At 38.5% G+C, this 20,288-nt stretch overlaps 1 protein-coding gene across 2 annotated transcripts in view; it reads right to left on the reverse strand.

Annotated features, from left to right (window-relative positions):
* The window catches only part of RBPJ (recombination signal binding protein for immunoglobulin kappa J region), a gene marked incomplete at its 5' end in the record, with an annotated part of 80,244 nt that overhangs the window by 28,857 nt on the left and 31,099 nt on the right, over positions 1-20,288 (reverse strand). For both annotated transcript variants that reach the window (XM_084233428.1, XM_084233427.1), the window contains one exon: positions 4,356-4,394. In XM_084233428.1, coding sequence (XP_084089554.1) covers positions 4,356-4,394 — 39 coding nt within the window. The remainder of the gene's footprint in view (positions 1-4,355; positions 4,395-20,288) is intronic.

Raw genomic sequence — 20,288 nt, forward strand, 5'->3', positions numbered from 1 at the left:
GCAGTGTATTTCGTCAGTCTGCCTGTTCTGTTCCCCGCTCTGTGTCTGGTGAATCCTCTCACCCTCCCGCGCATCTGGCCTGTACCCCAGTTCTTGTATAAATAAATAAATCTTTTTTAAAAAAAAAGTTAAAAAAAAAAAAAACAGGATGGTACTGGGATAAAAATACACACACAGGTCAATGGCAGAAAACAGAACCGAGGAGTAAACCCATACTTTATGGATAGTTAATCTATGACAAAGGAGCCAAGGCTATACTCTAGTAAAAGCAGAGTCTCTTCAACAAATGGTGCTGGAAAAATTGGGCAGTCCCATGCAGAAAAATGAAACTAGACCAATCTCTCACACCATACATAAAAATTATCTCAAAATGGATTAAAGACTTGGAAATAAGACAAAAACCATAAAATGTATAAAAGGAAACATGGGCAAAACACTCTACAACACTGGCTTCAATAATGTCTTTGGAAACTCGACTCCAGCAGTAAGAAAAGCTAAAGCAAAAACAACTAAGTGGGACTACATCAAACTAAAAATCTTCTGTACAGTGGGAAAAAATCCATTAAAATAAAGAGACACCCTATTGAAGAGGAGAAAATACTTGCACATCATATATCCAACTAGGGACAAATCCTAGATCTACAACAAACTGACATATGCAACATAAAGGAAAAAGAGCAAAATATGGACAGAAGAGTTAGACCCTAATCAAAGAAGACATACAGAAAAAATACTATCACTTATCAAAGAAATGCAAATCAAAACCACAATAAGATACCACCAACTTACTCCTATGAGAATGACCCATGTCAAAAAATCAAAACAACAAATGCTGGTGAGGGTGTGGAAGAAAAGAAACCATTGAGTGGGAATATAGACTGGTCCAGCCCCGATGGAAAACAGCATGGAAATTCTTCAAAATATCAATTCCACTCCTAAGTATCCACTCAAAGAATGCAAAAACACTAATTTGAAGGGATATATGTACACCTATGTTCACTGCAGCACTATTCACAATAGCCAAGGTATGGAAACAACCTCAGGACAGATGAGTGGGCTAAGAAGATTTGGGCCTGCCTGGTGGTGCAGCGGTTGAGCACTGGGTTGCTAGGCTGCCCGCAGCCTCTGCAGCGCCGGTTTGATCCCTGGCCGCCGGGTAAGGGCCCACATGGCGCGCAGACCTCTCCTGCCGCCCGCTGCTCCCTCAGCAGTGCACTTCGCCTGTCTGCCTGTTCTGCTCTCCGCTCTGGTGAATTCTCTCACCCTCCCACGCTTCTGACTGTACCCCAGTGCTTGCATAAATAAATAATAAATCTTTTTAAAAAATTAAAAAAAAAAGATTTGGTGCATATATACAATGGAATACTAATCAGCCATAAATGAAGAGATGAACTTGTGCCATTTCAGCAATATGGATGGAACTTGACGGGATTTGCTAGGTGGAATAAGTCATTAGGAGAAAGACAAACACCAGATGACTTTACTCATATGTAGAACACAGAGAAACGAAGGAACTGACAAAACTAAACCAAACAAACCCTAAAAATATGAGTGTAGAACTGAAGCTATTTGAAGAGGAGAGTGGGTAGGGGTAAAGACAAAGCAGGAAGGGGTCCATGGCCTATGGTAACGGGTTATAGGTGCTTTGTGGTGGGTGTGGTGTGTGACATACATCTCAGAAGGTGTTCCTAAATCATATCTCCCCCTAAGTCTATTCCCCTAAATCATATACCATGTTGTAAACCAATGTTACCTCAATTAAAAAAAAAAAAGAAATTGCATTAAAAACTGAATATTTTTGTTCAAATAAGACACCAAAATTTTCCAATAAGAAAAATTCTAAAATTTGCTATACTAGCAATAGGGAAAATGTCTTGGTTCAAATTTGGGTTTAAAATTAAATTTTTATCACAGAATGGCCAACTGTTTCACTAAATTTGATTTATTTTAAGCTTTAATAATAAAATAAAAACTTGTAAGTTTGCTCTCTTTAAGAGACTTAGAAATAAAGCTCACCTGAATTCCCCATTAAAAAGGCACTAATTTTTTTTAGGGTATTATAAAATATAAAAGCTGTAACTTTTTTATAGTTTTATTGAGATTTCATGGACACACATAACTGCACTGATTTTCATATGAACAATTTAGTAAGTTTTGGCATATCACCACAATAAAGACAGAGAGTCATCATTTCCAAGTCTCTGCTACCATTTTGCAATCCCTCCTTTTCCTCCTCCCCTTTCCTGGGAAACCATTGCTGTGCTGTCATTACAGATTAGTTTGCATGTTCTAGAGTGGAATCACATGGTATGTAGACATAAAGCACTCAATGTTTACTTCCTAAAAGCAAAGTTATTCTCTTATACAATCACAATGTAATTACCACTGATACAATACTAATATCTACAGATCCATAATGTCCTTTATCAGGCCGAGGGACGGGGACCATGACAACAGTACTGAGAAACTACTCCCTCACCAAATCAGGAGAGCCATCGGGCTTCCTAAATTAAACTGAACTGGAACAGCCATGCCCTTCATTTGCATATCATTTATGGCAGATTTGGGAATAGAAAGATAGAGTGAAGAAGTCACTATAGACTCAGCAGGCCCCCAAAAGCCTATCATGGTTATTATCTGACCCTTTACTTATAATCTTAATTTAGGACACTTTAATTAAGGTAATGTCTGCCAGGTTTCTTCACTGTCATGTTACTATTTTTCACTTTATAATTAATATGGATTTTGTGAGATACACTTAGACTATATAACCATTGGGTTTTTCATCAGACTTCAATCCAAGAGTTTAAGCATCCACTGATTATTTTTGTTTGAAACAAGCACCATGGTAGTGGTTGCCAAAGTGTGATTTCCTAGTTCCATTGTTCCCACTGCATGTATTAGTTAGGAGTCTTCTGTATGGAAAAGCCAGCTCCTCTCCTCTCCTCTATGAGTGTAGCTTCTACGTTGTCATTTTACTCCCTGAGTTTTCAGTCATAACTGTCAGTGGGAACCCTTTCAAAGTGGCTCTCTTTGTGTTTCCTTCTGGCACGTTTCATCATTCTTAAGAGTATAACAGCCTTTTATATAGTAATACTACGTGGAAATAACCCAAGTGATCATCAATGTTAATGCTACATAAAGATGAATGGGAAAACAAAGAAAAATTGAAGACATTAAAGTGAAAAGGAAGAAAACATACAGTTAAATGGCATTAAATGGAATAAAACAATGGTGGAGTTGATGCCAGAGTTTGAAAAATAAAGACAGGCACATGTTTATATATGCATATAGTTTTCTTGAAAGATATTAAAATGCAGGGTTAGCATTAACAGTAATTGTAACTATGGGACTGGATGTCTTTATGTCACAATCACTATTAGAAATTTTCAAAATCATCTTCAAGATTAAAACATTTAAATTTAACATTTGCAATTAAAATGCATGCTGCAGGGGCCTCCCCAGTGGCGCAGCGGTTGAGCGCTGGGTTGCGAAGCTGCCCGCAGCCTCTGCAGTGCCGGTTCGATCCCCGGCTGCTCCCCGGCCACCGCAGGAGGGTCCCACATGGCGCGCAGACCTCTCCTGCCGCCCGCTGCTCCCCTCAGCAGTGTACTTTGGTCCTTCTGCCTGCTCTGCTCCCCGCTCTGGCTCTGGTGAATTCTCTCACCCTCCCGCGCTTCTGACTGTACCCAGTGCATGTATAAACAAAAAACAAACAAATAAAATAAATAAATAAAAACATGCCTCTATAAAAAAATAAATAAATAAATAAAAATAAAATGCATGCTGCAAAATTAATTTACATAATTCAAACATACTATAATATTTATAGTCTCATTAAGAATGGGTAAAATCTTAAGTGGAAACTAGACTTTCTGTGGTGATCATAACGTGGTATATACACAGATAACAAAGTATAATGTTGCACAGCTGAAAGTTATTTTATAAACCATAGTTACTTCAACTAAAAACATTTTTAATGGGTTATATTTTGTAAATTTTTCTAAAAGCACATATTAAATAACTTTCAAGTCTCACCTGTAACCAACAAATTGAGATTGGTTAAATGCAACTAGATATAGGAAGCTATGTATATTATAGCCTTTATTATATTTATCATATAATGCTTGAGATTAATTCTTGAAATACTTTCATTTTCCCCCTTGAACTATAGCATCTCATCCTGCCTCCCCCTTTACTTAGGAGGTTAGGAGGCAGGATAGTGGAGAAGCGATGATGGGAATAAGCTCATGTTCTAGATAACCAGTATCTAAATAACTTCTTTTCAAAAGCATTTAATGACAGGACCAATGCTTTGATGAAATGTTTGTATGAGAGGCTAATACAATGCTTACCTAGTGAGTCGTTTAGGTGGAGGTCGCTCACCAAATTTTCTGGAAAAAAGAAAAAAGAACAAAAATTGAATAGGTTGTATGACACATTCCACGGAAGCTTTCTAGGTACCATGATGTCTCCTTTATGACTTAATACTTCAACCCTATTGAATACCAGTCTTAGGGCATTGTTTGCATTGCCAGTCTAGCAGAAATCCAGAGCTTCCTACCTAAATGGTACTGAGATGCTCATATGTACTTCAATCCATTGTAATTTTCAAATAAGTAAAAAATCTGTATGCACATTACACATATTATACACTTCTTTTGCTCAGGAAGGAGGTGCAATATTGTTTTCTCCCACACCAGATTCATATTTTCTCCCACATCAGATACATATTTACCAATCTGTAAGGAAGTATGTGACCACAAACTGAAGAAAAACATGATAAAAGTGATCAAAACTTCACCAATCTTAAACAGCTTTTGCAGCTAATAGATACTTCACATGAGAACACCAAGTCAAAACTCCAAAAAGGAAGAAGAAAAAAGATTTTTTGAGTAAGAATAATTTGGTAATTATACTGCTACAAAAGACAAAAAGCCTGATGTTATCCAGAATATTGTCTAGTAATATCAGAATGTTGATTTTAAAAACAGATTTTAAAAACAGCTTAAAAAGTTCAAGTCATGTGGGACCCTTTTCTGCGCTTGGGTTGTTAAACAAAATGTATGGTAATAATTCCTTAACTGCAGGGAATACATCCCATCACCCCAGTGGATGCCTAAAACTGCAAATAGTGCTGAGCATGATATATGCTGTTTTTTTCCTATAGAATAAGACCTATGATAAAGTTTAATTTATAAATCAAGCACAGTAAGAGATTAACAACAATAAAAGAGAGCAAGTCTAACAATAAACTGTAATACTAGTTAAGTGAGAGTGGTCTCTCCCTCTCAGAATATCTTGTTGCTTGTAGTATTTTTAGACCATGGTTGACCTCGGGTAATTACTGAAACCACGGAAAGCAAAACCACAGTTTAGGAGGGGCTACTGTAATTTCCTCTGTTTTTCTGTATTGCACAAATTTTCTGCTTAATCAGATATGATATTGAAATAAAAGGCATGAAACATTTATGTGGTATTTACAGGAAAGAAGTAAAAAAGAAAGCATAAACAACCCAAACTCATAATTAGACTAAACTTTACACCAAACCTGCAGCACCAGTAAATAAATCTTACATAGTTCAAAAATACTGGGATTTTTTAAATTATAGTGTATAATAGTGAAATGAATCTGCACTTGATTGGAGAAATATTAGGAAACCTGATTCCTGCCCTAAAGATCCACACGTGGAACATTTATCAGCAGGAAGACACAAATTGGTGATAAACATTACTACTATATTCTGTAATAATATACAATATGAAAAGCAAAGCAAATGGTATTAGGAAGCTGTTTAGTCCCTTTCTGCAAAAACGTGCAAAAATCTCATTTGGAATAGCTATATATAACCTCCTGTGCTTGTCTCTAGATTCATTCATTCACCTAGTGGGAACCACGGATAGGTCCTTGGTATACCTATGTGAACAAGAGACATGCAACACAAATCCATGGCCCGCTGGAATTTAAATGCTATTAGGACAAATGGACAGTACCATGTTCAAAAATGTTCATGTACATCATCTATAAGAAGAAAGATCTTACAAATAACACAGATATTGTAGCTATTCAATACGCTTGACGAGATTAATACTTGATCAACTGAAAAATATTTTCAGTGAATATGTAATTTGTTTTTTCTTTAGATGCTTATTCATTATCCATGAGTGGCAGGACAACTCTGAGCAAGACATTTCAGCCTTTGCTGTACTTCAATTTCTACTTTTGAACCTGCGCTTCCTTTAAGAAATACATTCAGGGCCTTCCCGGTGGCGCAGCGGTTGAGCGCTGGGTTGCGAAGCTGCCCGCAGCCTCTGTGGCACCGGTTTGATCCCTGGCTGCTCCCCGCCCACCGGTGGAGGGTCCCGCATGGCGCGCAGACCTCTCCTGCCGCCCGCTGCTCCCCTCAGCAGTGTACTTCGGTCCTTCTGCCTGCTCTGCTCCCCGCTCTGGCTCTGGTGAATTCTCTCACCCTCCCGCGATTCTGACTGTACCCAGTGCATGTATAAACCAACCAACCAACCAAATAAATAAATAAATAAAACATGCCTCTATAAAAAAAAAAATACATTCAATAGCAATACCATTCAAAACTTGGGTAGGTATAACCAATGGTCCTTGACTACTGCAAGAAAGATAATTTAGGCAAGATATAATCTCCTGGACTATCACATTCATTAAAGCTATTTTTGCTACAATCATATCGGGTAGGCTTCAAAGATACACACTTTGCTCCTGGTCCCATCAGGTGGAGAAATTTGCTCCACCTGGTGCTTTTTATTATGTATACTGGGCAGAACATCTGAAAAGCACTATTTTCTTCAATTTTATTCTATCTTCTCCTTTAAACACAACAATGAATTTAACTTTAAAGCAGTCTGCCAACAGTTTGTATAAATGAAAAGATATAAACGAGGGGTGACTGACCATCTTCAGCTATTCTTAGCATCTGGCTTCAGGCCTCTCCATTATTATAAAGGGTGCCTTTCCACATACCCACCCAGAGAGCAATCTACCCAAATGTCACAACTGAGTTGTAGGAACACTGGCATTCATTCCCACAGTTAATACTGAAAGGTATGTATCTTAACATCTATGGCTTCATCAAGACAGCAATCAGGGCCTCCCCTGGTGGCGCAGCGGTTAAGTGCTGGGCTGTGAAGCTGCCTGCAGCCTCTGCAGCGCCGGTTCAATCCCCAGCTGAACCCCAGCCACCAGCGAGTGTCCCACACAGCATGACACACCTCTCCTGCCACGCCCACAGCTCCCCTCAGCAGTGTATTTTGTCACTCTGCCTGTTCTGTTCCCCGCTCTGGCTCTGGTGAATCCTCTCACCCTCCCGTGCTTCTGACTGTACTCAGTGCTTGCATAAATAAATAAATCAATCTTTAAAAAAAAAAAGAAGAAGAAGAAGACGACGACGAAGAAGACAGCAACCAGATGCTGGGCAAAGTACTCCAATTTCATGTGTCAAGAGAATGAATGGGACGCACTAACATCATCAAATGCCTCCTGTGATGATGCATTAAGAAGGTGGTATTACTGCCCCAAAATGCAGAACTTGAATCTAAACATAAGGAAACATAACAAACCTAAATTGAGGAACAGTCAACAAAAATACCTGAACTATACTTTCAAGTGCATCATGGTCATGAAAGACAAAAAACTCAAGAATTGGCTCAGATTTAAAAGAGACTAAAGATAAATAAATGCAACATATTGTCCAGAATTAACTTCTGCTGGATAGACATTATTTAGATAATTCACAAAATCTGAATAAAACCAACAGATTAAAGGCTAGGATTATATCAACTTTAATGTCCTGGTTTGGTAACTGTACAGTGATTATGTAAGAGAATGCCGTTATTTCTAGCAGCACTGTGGTATGTAGGGAGAAAAGGGCATAACGTCTGCTTCTTACACTGAAACAGTTCATGGAAAGTGGGGTGTGTGTGTGTGTATGTGTATCATACACAGAAATAAAGCAAATGTGGTAACATGTTAACATAAGGGATTAGGATGAATTTATTTGTAGTATTTTTGCAATTTTTCTGTAAATTGAATTATATCAGAATTTTAAACAAGGATGCACCAGAGAAGCACTCATCTTCAGGCCAAGTTGCTGATCTGACCCAACTTAGCACAGAACCCAGTCGTGACAAACTTAGCAATAAACAGTCATGGGAAGAGACACTTGGGAGACTGGCTGGCTTCCTAGCCCAGCTTTTATGTTCTTATGACAGCTATTTAAGAGTGACTTGCTGTCCTGTAGATTTAAAGTGTGATACCACATTGGTGTACAAGAGGAAAAACAGGAATCCTTGTATCCTGTTGGGGATGTGAATTTGTGCAATCTCTTTGGAAGACATTTTGGCAATGGCTATTCAAGATGTGCCTTTTCTTTGAATTCCTAGTCATTTTCAATTCTGGAAAATTTTTAGGTAAACAATTTGTGACTCTGCTAAATATGCATATATGCATATTCAATAGGTATTATTTGTATTTAAAAATTTTTAAACACATGTGTGCATGAAGAATGGATTGCTGGTTACACAGCACTTCCCAATCACATCTACATGTATATACAAAAGCTATCCAGTTAGTGGCATTATTTTTTTTAAGATTTATTTATTTATTTATTTATTAAATTTAAGTTTTATTTTTATATTCCCCATACAATAACAACCCCCTTATTTTTACCCCAAGCCCTCCTTTCCCCCATTTATTTATTTAATGCAAGCACTGGGTACAGTCAAAAGCGCGGGAGGGTGAGAGAATTCACCAGAGCCAGAGCAGGGAGCAGAGCAGGCAGAAGGACTGAAGTACACTGCTGAGGGGAGCAGCGGACAGCAGGAGAGGTCTGCGCGCCATGCGGGACCCTCCTCCGGTGGGCAGGGAGCAGCCGGGGATCGAACCGGTGCCACAGAGGCTGCGGGCATCTTCGCAACCCAGCGCTCAACCGCTGCGCCACCGGGAGGCCCAGTGGTATTAATTCTTAATAAGAGAATGTGGTCTGCATTTCTATTGCCTCCCCCAAGTGCATATATAAAACAACACACACATCTCACACACAATTATTAATAACTTTTTATACTTTGTCAGCAATAATCACCTCTAGTCAAGCAAAGGTCCCTAAAGAGGTGCCCAAGATAGGAATTTTTATGTCAGAACAGTAAAGCACACTAATTGAACATAAAACTTACTATGAACATGTACTTGGTTTGTTTCAGTGAGTGGGTCAACAAAAAAACTGAAAGGAAACCTTTCTTTCCTCTCCTAATATATCAGTCACTGGCTAAATTTTATAAGGGTAAAGTGTAATTTTTTTCTTTGATTACCAAAAATGAAAATGTTTCTAAAGCTATAAATATATTAAATTCAGAAAGTCTAAAGACACACATTGTGGGAGCCATGCCTTGGTTGCTGCACACAAACACATACACAGACCTGAGTGTGTGCCCACGTACCTATGTGCCTTAAGTTTGACAATGGCACCTACATCTTCCCTGACAAATAATTACTGTTGCATCTTCCCTGCAGAAGGAGTAGAGTCTAAGAGTCTCATGAGTTTGGTGTTTACACTATCAGTCATAATTTTGCAAAGTACTTTTATGGGTTGAAAAGGATCAAGAGTCTACAGTCATCTTCACTTTAACGGAAAAGGCTTAAATTCTTTTTTCCTGTTGGTAGCAGTAGATATAGCATCAGTCCATTCTCCAGCAAGTCTTGTCAGGCCTATTAATCAGTTAAATCTCTCGTATACAGTTTGGTATTATTCTAAAGTATTTGGATTCAACAGTGCATCTGCCTTTGATTTTCCTTTAAAACAGCACAGATTCAAACATTTATGGATATTGTTACCAAAATAAGGCCTAATGCATAAAAGAAAAGCTATGACTTGGGTTTCTAAGGCTTTACACTGTTTAAAAGAAGACTGTGGCTAAGGTAAAAAGAAAAAAGATGGCAGTCATCATTCAAATTGTGTCAAACAGGACATATCAGTAAATGGGAGAATATTAAATAAACAAAAATAGTGTGTTCAGAATGGGGAAGATTTAAAAACATTCTTTAAAACACCAATCAGTAAGGAAATGCCTTTTTGCTTGAGTGTTAATACCCAAAACAATACATTTCTTTGTTACTAAGCTTTCTATTAATATATGTCATATTAAAATAGTCAAATCTACATTGGTGGTTAAGTCAAAAAACTATTCTGAAGAAGTGATCTCAACCACAATTCAAAGCTAAAGAATGGCTTTCAGCCAGAGTGTATATGAGCCATTAACCTGCCAGGCTGCCTTCACACTCAGTAAGCCCTGCATTAGTCTCTGCTCACTCATGCCTCTCAGGAAGCTGCTGGTTCTGAAAGGGAAACAACACAGGATTGTCTTAGGTGGTACTACAGGCAGCCTAACACCTCAGCAACCACGTGAGGATCCCTTGCTCAGTCCACGTGAAGGAAAGGTTGTGTACTAAGAGTCACCATTAAGTAAATGAAGGTACAGATCACCAGGAACTTACGGTGGAGAAGCACCAGCACTGAGACAGCCATGAGAAAACAGAGCAAGGCCTCCAATAGATAGAGACTCTAGTAGGTGCAGACTTCCACAGTTTGAGTTATGCATTTACTTTGGGGCCTCCCCTGGTGGCGCAAGGGGTTAAGACGCAGCACTACAAAGCCATCGGCAGCCTCTGCAGCATGAGTTCGATCCCCAGCTAGCCAGGGAGGTGACCCACATGGCAAAGCAGACCTCTCCTATCTTGCCCTCTGCTCCCCTCAGCAGTGTATTTCAGTCAGTCTGCCTGTTCTGCTCCCCACTCTGTCTCTGGTGAATCCTCTTAACCCCACACCTATGGCCTATACCCCAGTTCTTGTATGAATAAATAAATAAATCTTTTAAAAAATGCATTTACTTTGCATTTTGCTGTGCTGTGAATTTAAATTACATAAACTGCAAAGCTGTTGTATTAGAGTTAGTTTACTAAAATGTCTAGACAACTGACCCACGTCAAATTTTCTAACCAGAAATTAGGATGGTTTTTTTTAAAAGATGAGCTCCACTGTAGCGACTTAATTCAACATTCTTTCTCCAACCAGCATCTGCAAATGCAAGTTCCCTAAAGACAGGTGTGGTACTGCCATTAAGGACCTCTTCCCCTCGGGCCTCCCTGGTGGTGCAAGGGGTTAAGAGGCAACCTATGAAGTTATCCGCAACCGCTGCAGCACAAATTCGATCCCCGGGCAGGGAGCTACCCACATGGTGCAGCAGACCTCTCCTGACTCACCCGGTACTCCCCTCAGCAGTGTATTTCAGTTCAAGCTGCCCGTTCTGCTCCACACTCTGTCTCTGGTGAATCCTCTCACCCCCTACACCGCTGGCCTATACCTCAGTTCTTGTATGCATAAAAAAAATAAATCTTCGAAAGAAAAAAAAGGACCTCCTCTCCTCATTCTTGCCTTCCACCACAAACAATTCATTGACAAATGTCATCAATTGTATTTCCAAATTCTCTTCTGTATCTCCATTCTCTGATTCCATGAAATCAAGTGAAGCACTTATTACTATTTAGATCCATTGCTTCCTATATTGGTTAGATAGACAGACAGACAGGCAGACAGAAAGAAAGAACAGAGAAGCAGATAGCAACAAACAGTACACATCTCTTTATATGTACTCTTCATTTAATTCTCAGTACCAGTCCTAAGAGGAAGGCATTATTTCAAACTTAGAAGGGAAAACTGAAGCTCAGAAACTCAGAAGGTAGGATAATCCCCTACTTTTGATAGCATATTGATTACACTGACTACACTAAGGTTGAGTGTAATCACATATAAATATTGAAGAAGTAACACTCTGGTTCTTCAATCTTCTGTGCTTTCCCAAAATATTCACCCTCCCCCACAATGCAATGAGAAATTAAAGGTCCACTTGTTTTTCCTGTTAAACTACCTATCATATGAAATTTTATTTCATGTTTCAAAAAAAAAAAATGCACTTCCTAATCTAAAATTACTTCTCAGCAAACTTAAACTGTTGAATTCCAAGGATAAAATGCTATAACACAAGGCTAAATAAACCAGGGAAATCTGATTATGTTAACCGATCTAGGGATTAGTCAAATCCAGAGCCTTTATTTTTTAAAGAAAATTTATTTATGCACACAAGAGCTGGGGTACAGGCCAGAGGTGCAGGGGGGTGAGAGGATTCACCAGAGACAGAGCAGGGAACAGAACAGGCAGATTGACTGAAATACACTGCTGAGGGGAGCAGCGGGCGAGACAGGAGAGGTCTGCTGTGCCATGTGAGCTGCTCCCTCGCCGGGGATCGAATTCATGCTGCAGTGGCTGTGGATAGCTTCACAGTGCTGTGTCTTAACCTCTTGGGCCACCAGGGAGGCCCCAAATCCAGAGCCTTTAAAGAATTATAGCTAAGTATCCTGACAAGGAGAAAAAAATGCTGACCAGTTTTCATAATAAATTGAAGATATATAGTGGATATTTCAGATCATAACTTATATGCTAGGTAACATGTTTTTAAATAACAGAAGCATACATTAGAAAAATATGGCCAAAGCTTGGATTATTAACATTATATATTGTGATTTTTGTTCTCCATTATAGAAAAAAATGTATTTGACAGTTAAGATCAGTTTGTTCATGATCATTATTTTATTCAAATTGACCTCAAGTGCATATAATATTAAAACCAAATTTTCAAACATCAAATACAAGTCTATACATAATGTGCTCACTAAATGCATATACTAGGAAGTCGTCTATTAAAAGTAAAATGGTAACAACAAAAAAATATCAAAAATCATCCTCTTAAAATTGCAATATTAGATCAATTACTTTGAATTAAATAATGATCATGAACAAACTGATCTTAACAGTCAAATACATTCTTTTCTATAATGGAAAACAAAAATGATAAACAATGTTCCCCGAATGAACTGATGTTAATTTTACAGATTTTACAATGAGGCAAAGAAATTATTTTACCAAGTTCAAAAAGCTAAAATAAAGATGAAATTTTCACCTTAATGAAAGCATCTACCTTTCCATGCAAAGATAGTGTTATAGGTTCCCTGTTGTTACTTGCTTAATAGCAATGTTCGAGGAGGCCTGCTGACACTTCAACAAAGTGATAATCAGCATGTCTAACAGATTCCATGAGGACGTGACATCAAATCTAAATAGGGCTACAAACAATGCACAAAGAGCTCCGTAGAATTTCATATTCTTTCATATCATATTGCTGAGTTGGTAACTGATAGATGTGGGTGTCTAGCAATTTCACCCAGGCCATTTTTTATTGTAATAACAATAATCAAATGCTAATCAAGGACCTATTATGTAAGCCAATAATAAGGATGAGGCTAACAAATTAGCTGTCTGAGTTTTTTAAATCATAGCATTTCCTTGGTATGAAATTTAATACTGAAATGAAATCTTTAATTCTAAGTATGAATTTGGACCTTGGAATGACAATCAAAATTAAAGAGGAACCATCCCAATTGTTAGTTTTTTTCCTGATTTTCTATCAATGCCTTGGTCTGACTTTAGTACTCCCCAAGAGTTAATCTGACTGGTCAACAAAATTATTCCGAAAGAGCACTACTACTAATACTAGGTCAGCCCCCTTCACCTCTGGACCACCTGGAGCTGCGGTCTATGCTATTTCTACAGCATCCTTAACTTCTCACTTGGTCTGCCAAGTTCTCAGGCTTGAAAGCACTGTTTACATATCATCTAAATGAGAATTACAAGAAGTTCTCCTTTTTATTCAGGTTGCAAATGAAACTGCGTGGGGTAGTGGGTAAAGAGGAGTTAGGGTAGGAAGAGGAGGAGAGAGAACCATGGTGTGTGAGAGAGCAGTTAAGATTGCTTGAGAAAGTGTCAGAGTCACCAAGTCAAGGGGAAAAGAGCAGTGGAGTATCTGGTGGCCATAAAAGGCGACCATCCACCTAGCAAACCAAATCTAGTCAATTCCAAACATGGAAATGTTTTAGTTTACAGAGTTTTTCTTCTGTGGGCTATGATCACAGGGTCATAACCATCCCCCCCACACACACAAATAATCTCTCACTTGGTTACTATTGTGATAAAACTCTGTTGAGTTACATAATTCCCCACTTTTGCTTGCCCAAAGTCCAGATCATTCTAACAACAGCAAAATGAAATGCACACCCAACTCTTTTCACAGTTATTCCAGAGATTCAGTTTCCACATCTGTAAAGTAGGAATGGCAACTCTAACAACCTGCTCTGGCACAGGGGCATTTTGTAAGTAAAACACTCATTAAATGTCAGCTCCTATGCACTCTTATTTTCTTGGCCTTTAGGCTTAAAAACCCCAACTCACTGAGGAGCTCAGTAGTAACAAATTGCAGAAACTAAGATCATTTCAAAAAACACTTACTTCCTTATACAGAATCTGGCCACTGTTTGTAAACTAAGAGGTTGGTAACTAAGAGAAGAGTGGCTCTGCTAAGGACAGATACAGGTCTTAAGAAACCAGTGTTATAAAAGTTCATTCTTTCGACAAATATTTAGTAAGTATCTGCTTGCACTAGCCAGTGCTGGGGCTGGGGATTTACCGGTCAACAAGACAAAATTTGTATTGGGGGGAGGGGTGGGGTGGGGTGGAGAAAAGGTTGGATAGCTTCTTTTGTCTAAAGTGAATGCTTCCAGGGAGTCTACCTGCTCCAAGTTACCCTTTTTTTTTTTTTTTTTTTTTTTGGTTTGTTTTGTTTTTCCTTTTTAAAGATTGACTGACTGACTGTGTAGAAGAACTGGGGTGTTGGCCAGAGGAATGGCAGAGTGAGAGATACCCTGGGTGATTCACCAGAGACAGAGTGGAGAACAGAACAGGCAGACTGACTGAAATACACTGCTGAGGGGAGCAGCAGGTGAGACAGGAGAAGCTGGCTACATCATGTGGATTAGCTCCCTAGCTGCGGATGAAACTCAGGCCACAATGGTGATAGTGCTGAGCAAGTCATTCACTTTAGATGTACATTTATGCCACCTGACTCTACCCCCTGTCCCTGCCGTGGGCTAGAATTTCTCACTCACAGGTTAGTTATTTCTACAATAAATGACTTTTAATAAAGCTACTTCAAGTGCATTTGATTAATCTAGCTGCTTAGCTGTACTACCAGCACTTCTACATTACACTTTAAATCACTTACATGTCTTCTGCTGTGATAAAACACAAGCCACTCAAAGTAATGCTTTGAATTACTCTCTACTCTCTACCCCCACCAGCAGTTGTTCTTCAGGGTTCCTTACAACAAATAACTAGGGGGTGGGGGAAGAAAATATGTCCTTCCTGTCCACTATTTTCCAAAGTAGCACATTTTGAAAGATTGTATGTTGGTATAAGTTTTTGTTAAAGCAAGACCTGAAGACATGTGCAGGCCAACTAAAGCTGACATTTAATTTACAGTTAAAATTAAAATTCTTCTCCAGCTAACAGAGCTCATTGATTCTGACAGTAAGTGCCTGCTACATCGCTGATAGTCTCTGTAATGTAAACCACTTCTCACTTAAGCAACACGTTAGCATTTTGAAGAGAATACATGCACACTTCCCTGTTCATCAACACACTCTCTTCATAATTCCCCAACAGTACAACAGTACAAGATAAGCTGACTTCATTCCTTTTTCAAAAGGAGGACAGCCCCTGATTTTCATGACAATTACTAACACAGCACACCCCACTTTTCAATTAGGTTCATACTGGAGATGGAGTTCCAAGTACTCTTTCAACAGACATCCCAGATCCCATAGACATGCAAAATAGTAATTTTTTGCCAAAGTAATGAAATCTAAATTAGCTTGACAGACGTGCCAGTGCTAACAATACTGCCATTTACTAAAAAGGCCTGTAAAACCTTATCCTCAGAATCTAAGACATCTTTTTAAAAGTTGCAAAGCAGCTAATCTTCATTCTTAGAGGATGATCTGACTTATTTTCAGTACTAGAACTATACTGCAATCGTATTTAGTAATTGAACATGTTAACTTAGGATATACTTTCTTCTATATTGCACTAGATGCAGAGAAGGATGTCGCCTCTGGTCGTTGAATTCAGCTCAGAACCAACTAACCCAGAATGTAGTCATTCGGTTTCCTTCTAAACTACGCTTTAGGAGGGGGGTAAATCTACCCAAGAAAAAGGTGACAAGTTGCTCTCATGCATGATAACCAAGGAAAAGGGGCACAGTTTTGAAGAAACAAACGCCACAGCGACGCCAGGAAACCCCGCACGCGCAACAGGATGAGTGATTGGCGGCAGAAAGTGACGACAGTGGGAATAAGCACGACCAAAATAATGGCCGAGCGAGGCTGCTGATGGAGGGGGAAGAACTGCATGATTAGAGACAACAAGGTTGGGTGGGGTTGGGAAGACTTACAGGAACAAAGTGATGGAAAAAAGGAATTCAGGGCCTCCCTGGTGGCGCAGTGGTTGAGCGCTGGGATGCGAAGCTGCCCGCTGCCTCTGCAGCGCCGGTTCGATCCCCGGCTGCTCCCCGGCCACCGGAGGAGAGTCTCACATGGCACGCAGACCTCTCCTGCCGCCCGCTGCTCCCCTCAGCAGTGTACTTCGGTCCTTCTGCCTGTTCTGCACCCCGCTCTGGCTCTGGTGAATTCTCTCACCCTCCCGCGCTTCTGACTGTACCCAGTGCTTGTATAAATAAATCAATCAATCTTGTATAAATAAATAAATAAATCTTAAAAAAAAAAAAAAAGGAATTCAACTCTTCCCATTCTTCAGAGGTCCAGAGGCTCCTGTTCTCTGCCTCCCACACTAGCAGTATATGTGCACACAAAGGAACACTACAAGGGATGCTGACCCACTGGTTGGGGAATTACTGTTACATCTTCTTTAATTTCAAAATTGTGTATCATGCCCAATTTAGAACATGGATGAAATGTGTTTGACTCAGTTTCTAAGAACTGGCCGAGAAAGATGAATTGTGCTTATTATCTTTTGGCCTAATACTATGGCCAACATTTCTTCCATTTTTCAACTCCCAAGTGTAGAAAACTAAAGTAGAAATTCCATTGCTATGAAACAATTTACCAGAAATCTTCATTCTCTTACTGTTTTCTTGGGAGGAAAAAACTATATTTTAGACACAATCCTAAATCATACATATGTTGATACTGCCCTACTTTGAGCTTTATTTATTTTAAAATATTCACCAGAAACTGTGATCTTCAATAAATCTATAAAGCAAATATCTGCTATTATGTATACATGCTTGGTAGCCACAGGCTCTAATCCAAGAAAACTAAAAATTTCAATGCTATCAAAATCCTTATGAAACCAGAACCTCAAACATTTGACTATCTCAAATACTTAATTATATATATATGATTTGTGCTTAATACAACAACCACCGACACACACACACACACACACACACACACACACACACGGCCTCATAGCTAATTAATTGTTATTATCAATGACCACTGAGCTGATGATCCTGCTTCAGCTATTTGAATGCTTTTCTGACTGGGGGTCAGTTTGATGATAATGGTTTTTAAGAATGAGTTTCAATACAATCTGATCTTACAAGTTGATCATTACTAGAACATAGAGGTCTCTGCATCCAGTACATATACATACACTTGAAACAAGTTTATAAAACTATATAACGTAATCTATTCCTGACATTTCATATGCTGTTCTTTTTGGCTTCATCTAATTTGAGGAGGGGGAGGCAAGGATGGAGGACAGCCAATTCATTATTAACTTGACTACAGAATGGCTGCCACTGGCAGTTTGAAAACCACTGACCTATGAGTTGATAAACATCAAAAAGAACAAGGAGCAGTCTATCACTCTACTTGATAAAACAGCCTTGGGTCAATGCCACTCAAAAGCCATAGCTATTATATTCTTTTCCAGTCCTTAGATTTCTCCAGTAATAATCTTCACTTCAAACAAAAGGATGTTGAAGGACCCCTGAAGATGAAATAGAGTATGATATACCATTAGAAGCCACAGACTAGAAACTATCCCAGGACTGCCTCTCAGGAGACAGAACAATATAAAACTATTATCACTTCTGAGGGTTATCTGTGGCTATGGGAAGCACATCCTTAGTAGAACTAAAATGATTCACTCAACCTACACATAAGTGTGTATACAGTTTATTTCAGCATTTAAAAAAATTAAAGCATAAGTTTGAAAACAATTTCTTTTCTCCAATCACTGCACTGACAATTTATTTTCTACTTCTAATACATGTCATAAAACAAATCATAACCCGTCAAATCAACACCTTGAGCCAGTAATGAATGGGCTGAAGCTGCAATTACAAAAACACAACTTTAGAGGTCACACACACAAAATCAACCTAGTGGGATAAGAGGACCAGAGATAAATTACCACTCACTAATTGACCACCTTTTACTGATAAGAAAAAGCCCAAAGAATTGAAAACATCAAATATGACTGTTTATTTAATTCTAGGAATATCATAGGAGAAAAGTGTAAGACTCAGGGTAAGAAAAAAATGTAGTAGCACCTACTATACTTGTGTTTTTGTATTTTTAACTTACACATACATGTATTTTTCCAGATCCTTCTTATAACCTATCAAGATAAGTGTTAGATCTAAAACAAAGGTTAGTGGCTCCAGAGTCTAACCTCTTAACCACTAAGCCATAACTCTTTCAAAGGGAACAGGAGTTCTCCACTCTGGCTGTGTATGAGAATCCCCTGTGGAATTAAAACAAAACAAAGAGATGCCAAAGTGCTATCCCAAAGAGAGATCTTTTTAAGTTGAAGTAGCAAATATTATAGGGAAATAAATTCTGTAAACAGCGTATTAAATACCACTTCCAACCCACTGTGTCAGAAAAGACCTTTATGGAGAGGAGAGACTATCGTGCTATTACATAAAATACCTGGTTAAACTGAATGACTGCCTTGGTTAACAGTGAGTCCATTTGAGCTTGGAACTTCCTAGGTCACTGTCATTATAGACTATAATTTAATATAAAGCACCTTTGTCCTAGGTTTTAATACCTCAATTCCATTAAGAATTTAACTGTTGACATATCAAAAGGATCTTAACATAAGGTAGACTGATAAAAAATTAGATTGCACCACTGTATTTCTATTAAGTGTTACCTATCCATTATTTAAACATATTTTCCTTATCTAAAAAAACATTAATAAACTCTGCATTCCCCCAGATTTGATTCACTTCCACCCCCTTAAGAAAACATTTAGTAGCAAGTAAAGAGTATAAAATTAAGTTTCCAAGATTTCAAATAATTGAGAAATGATTTTGACATCACTCAAATAAAATGTTATGATCATAAAAACCTTGAAGATTTTTGATGGTTAAGTGGGTAATTTGAAGCCTAGAATTACCACCACTAGCAACCACAAATAACAGTGGGACTACACACCACAAACACATGAAAGATTAACTGCATCCATGCCCTGGCAAAGAGACAACAGTCACACCATTAATAAAAGAACATTCATTCTCTCAGTAAAACTTCGTTATAAAAGACAAAAACAAGCACAAACTATATAAAGGGTCCAGGTAAGAATTACTGGTTCAAATTAATACTCCAACTGAAGAATTTACCCAACTGTTTCCTTCAGACTACCATGAGATGACAGCACTGCAGAGAAACTAGTCTCAGAGGTAAGCCATAAAGATACTGACTCGTGAATAATCCCTAAAGTTTATGCCTCATTACTATTAGGATCTAGGTAAGTAACTACAGCAGTGTCTCTGTAACTGTACCACAAAAGGGGTGGGGGGGGGAGAGAATCACCCATCACGCTTGTAATTATTTTTTGACACAAAATACTACTGCCATCAATCCATAAGCACATCTGCGTTCTAAATATTAAAATATGCAATAGTTAAATGAAAAATCAAGCATTCATTCTACCTATGACTTCAGGGGTCACTGGGACATTTCTAAAGCATACCTTTTAATCCACGCCATGGTACTTCAAGAACATGTTAAGGTAAGTCACTGCTTGGAACACTTCGATGCACCTCAAAACACCTCAGCCAGTGTATCTGTATCATTCTCTTTTTCCTTTTGAGATCATAATGGTTCCGAAGAACTATAACGCTTCCATCTGAATGATAGTCTCATAATTTCAATGACTTAAAAACAAAAACAAAAAATAAGGACTTAAGTGTCGGTATGTTAAGCCACTAGTGCACTGTATTAACTGCTACCATGACTAAGAAAAGCAAAGAAACTTGCTGCTGCTAAGTAACACTTGTCATTT

The sequence above is a fragment of the Talpa europaea genome (assembly GCF_964194135.1).
Source record: "Talpa europaea genome assembly, chromosome: 5".
In the NCBI taxonomy this organism is placed as follows: Eukaryota; Metazoa; Chordata; class Mammalia; order Eulipotyphla; family Talpidae; genus Talpa; species Talpa europaea.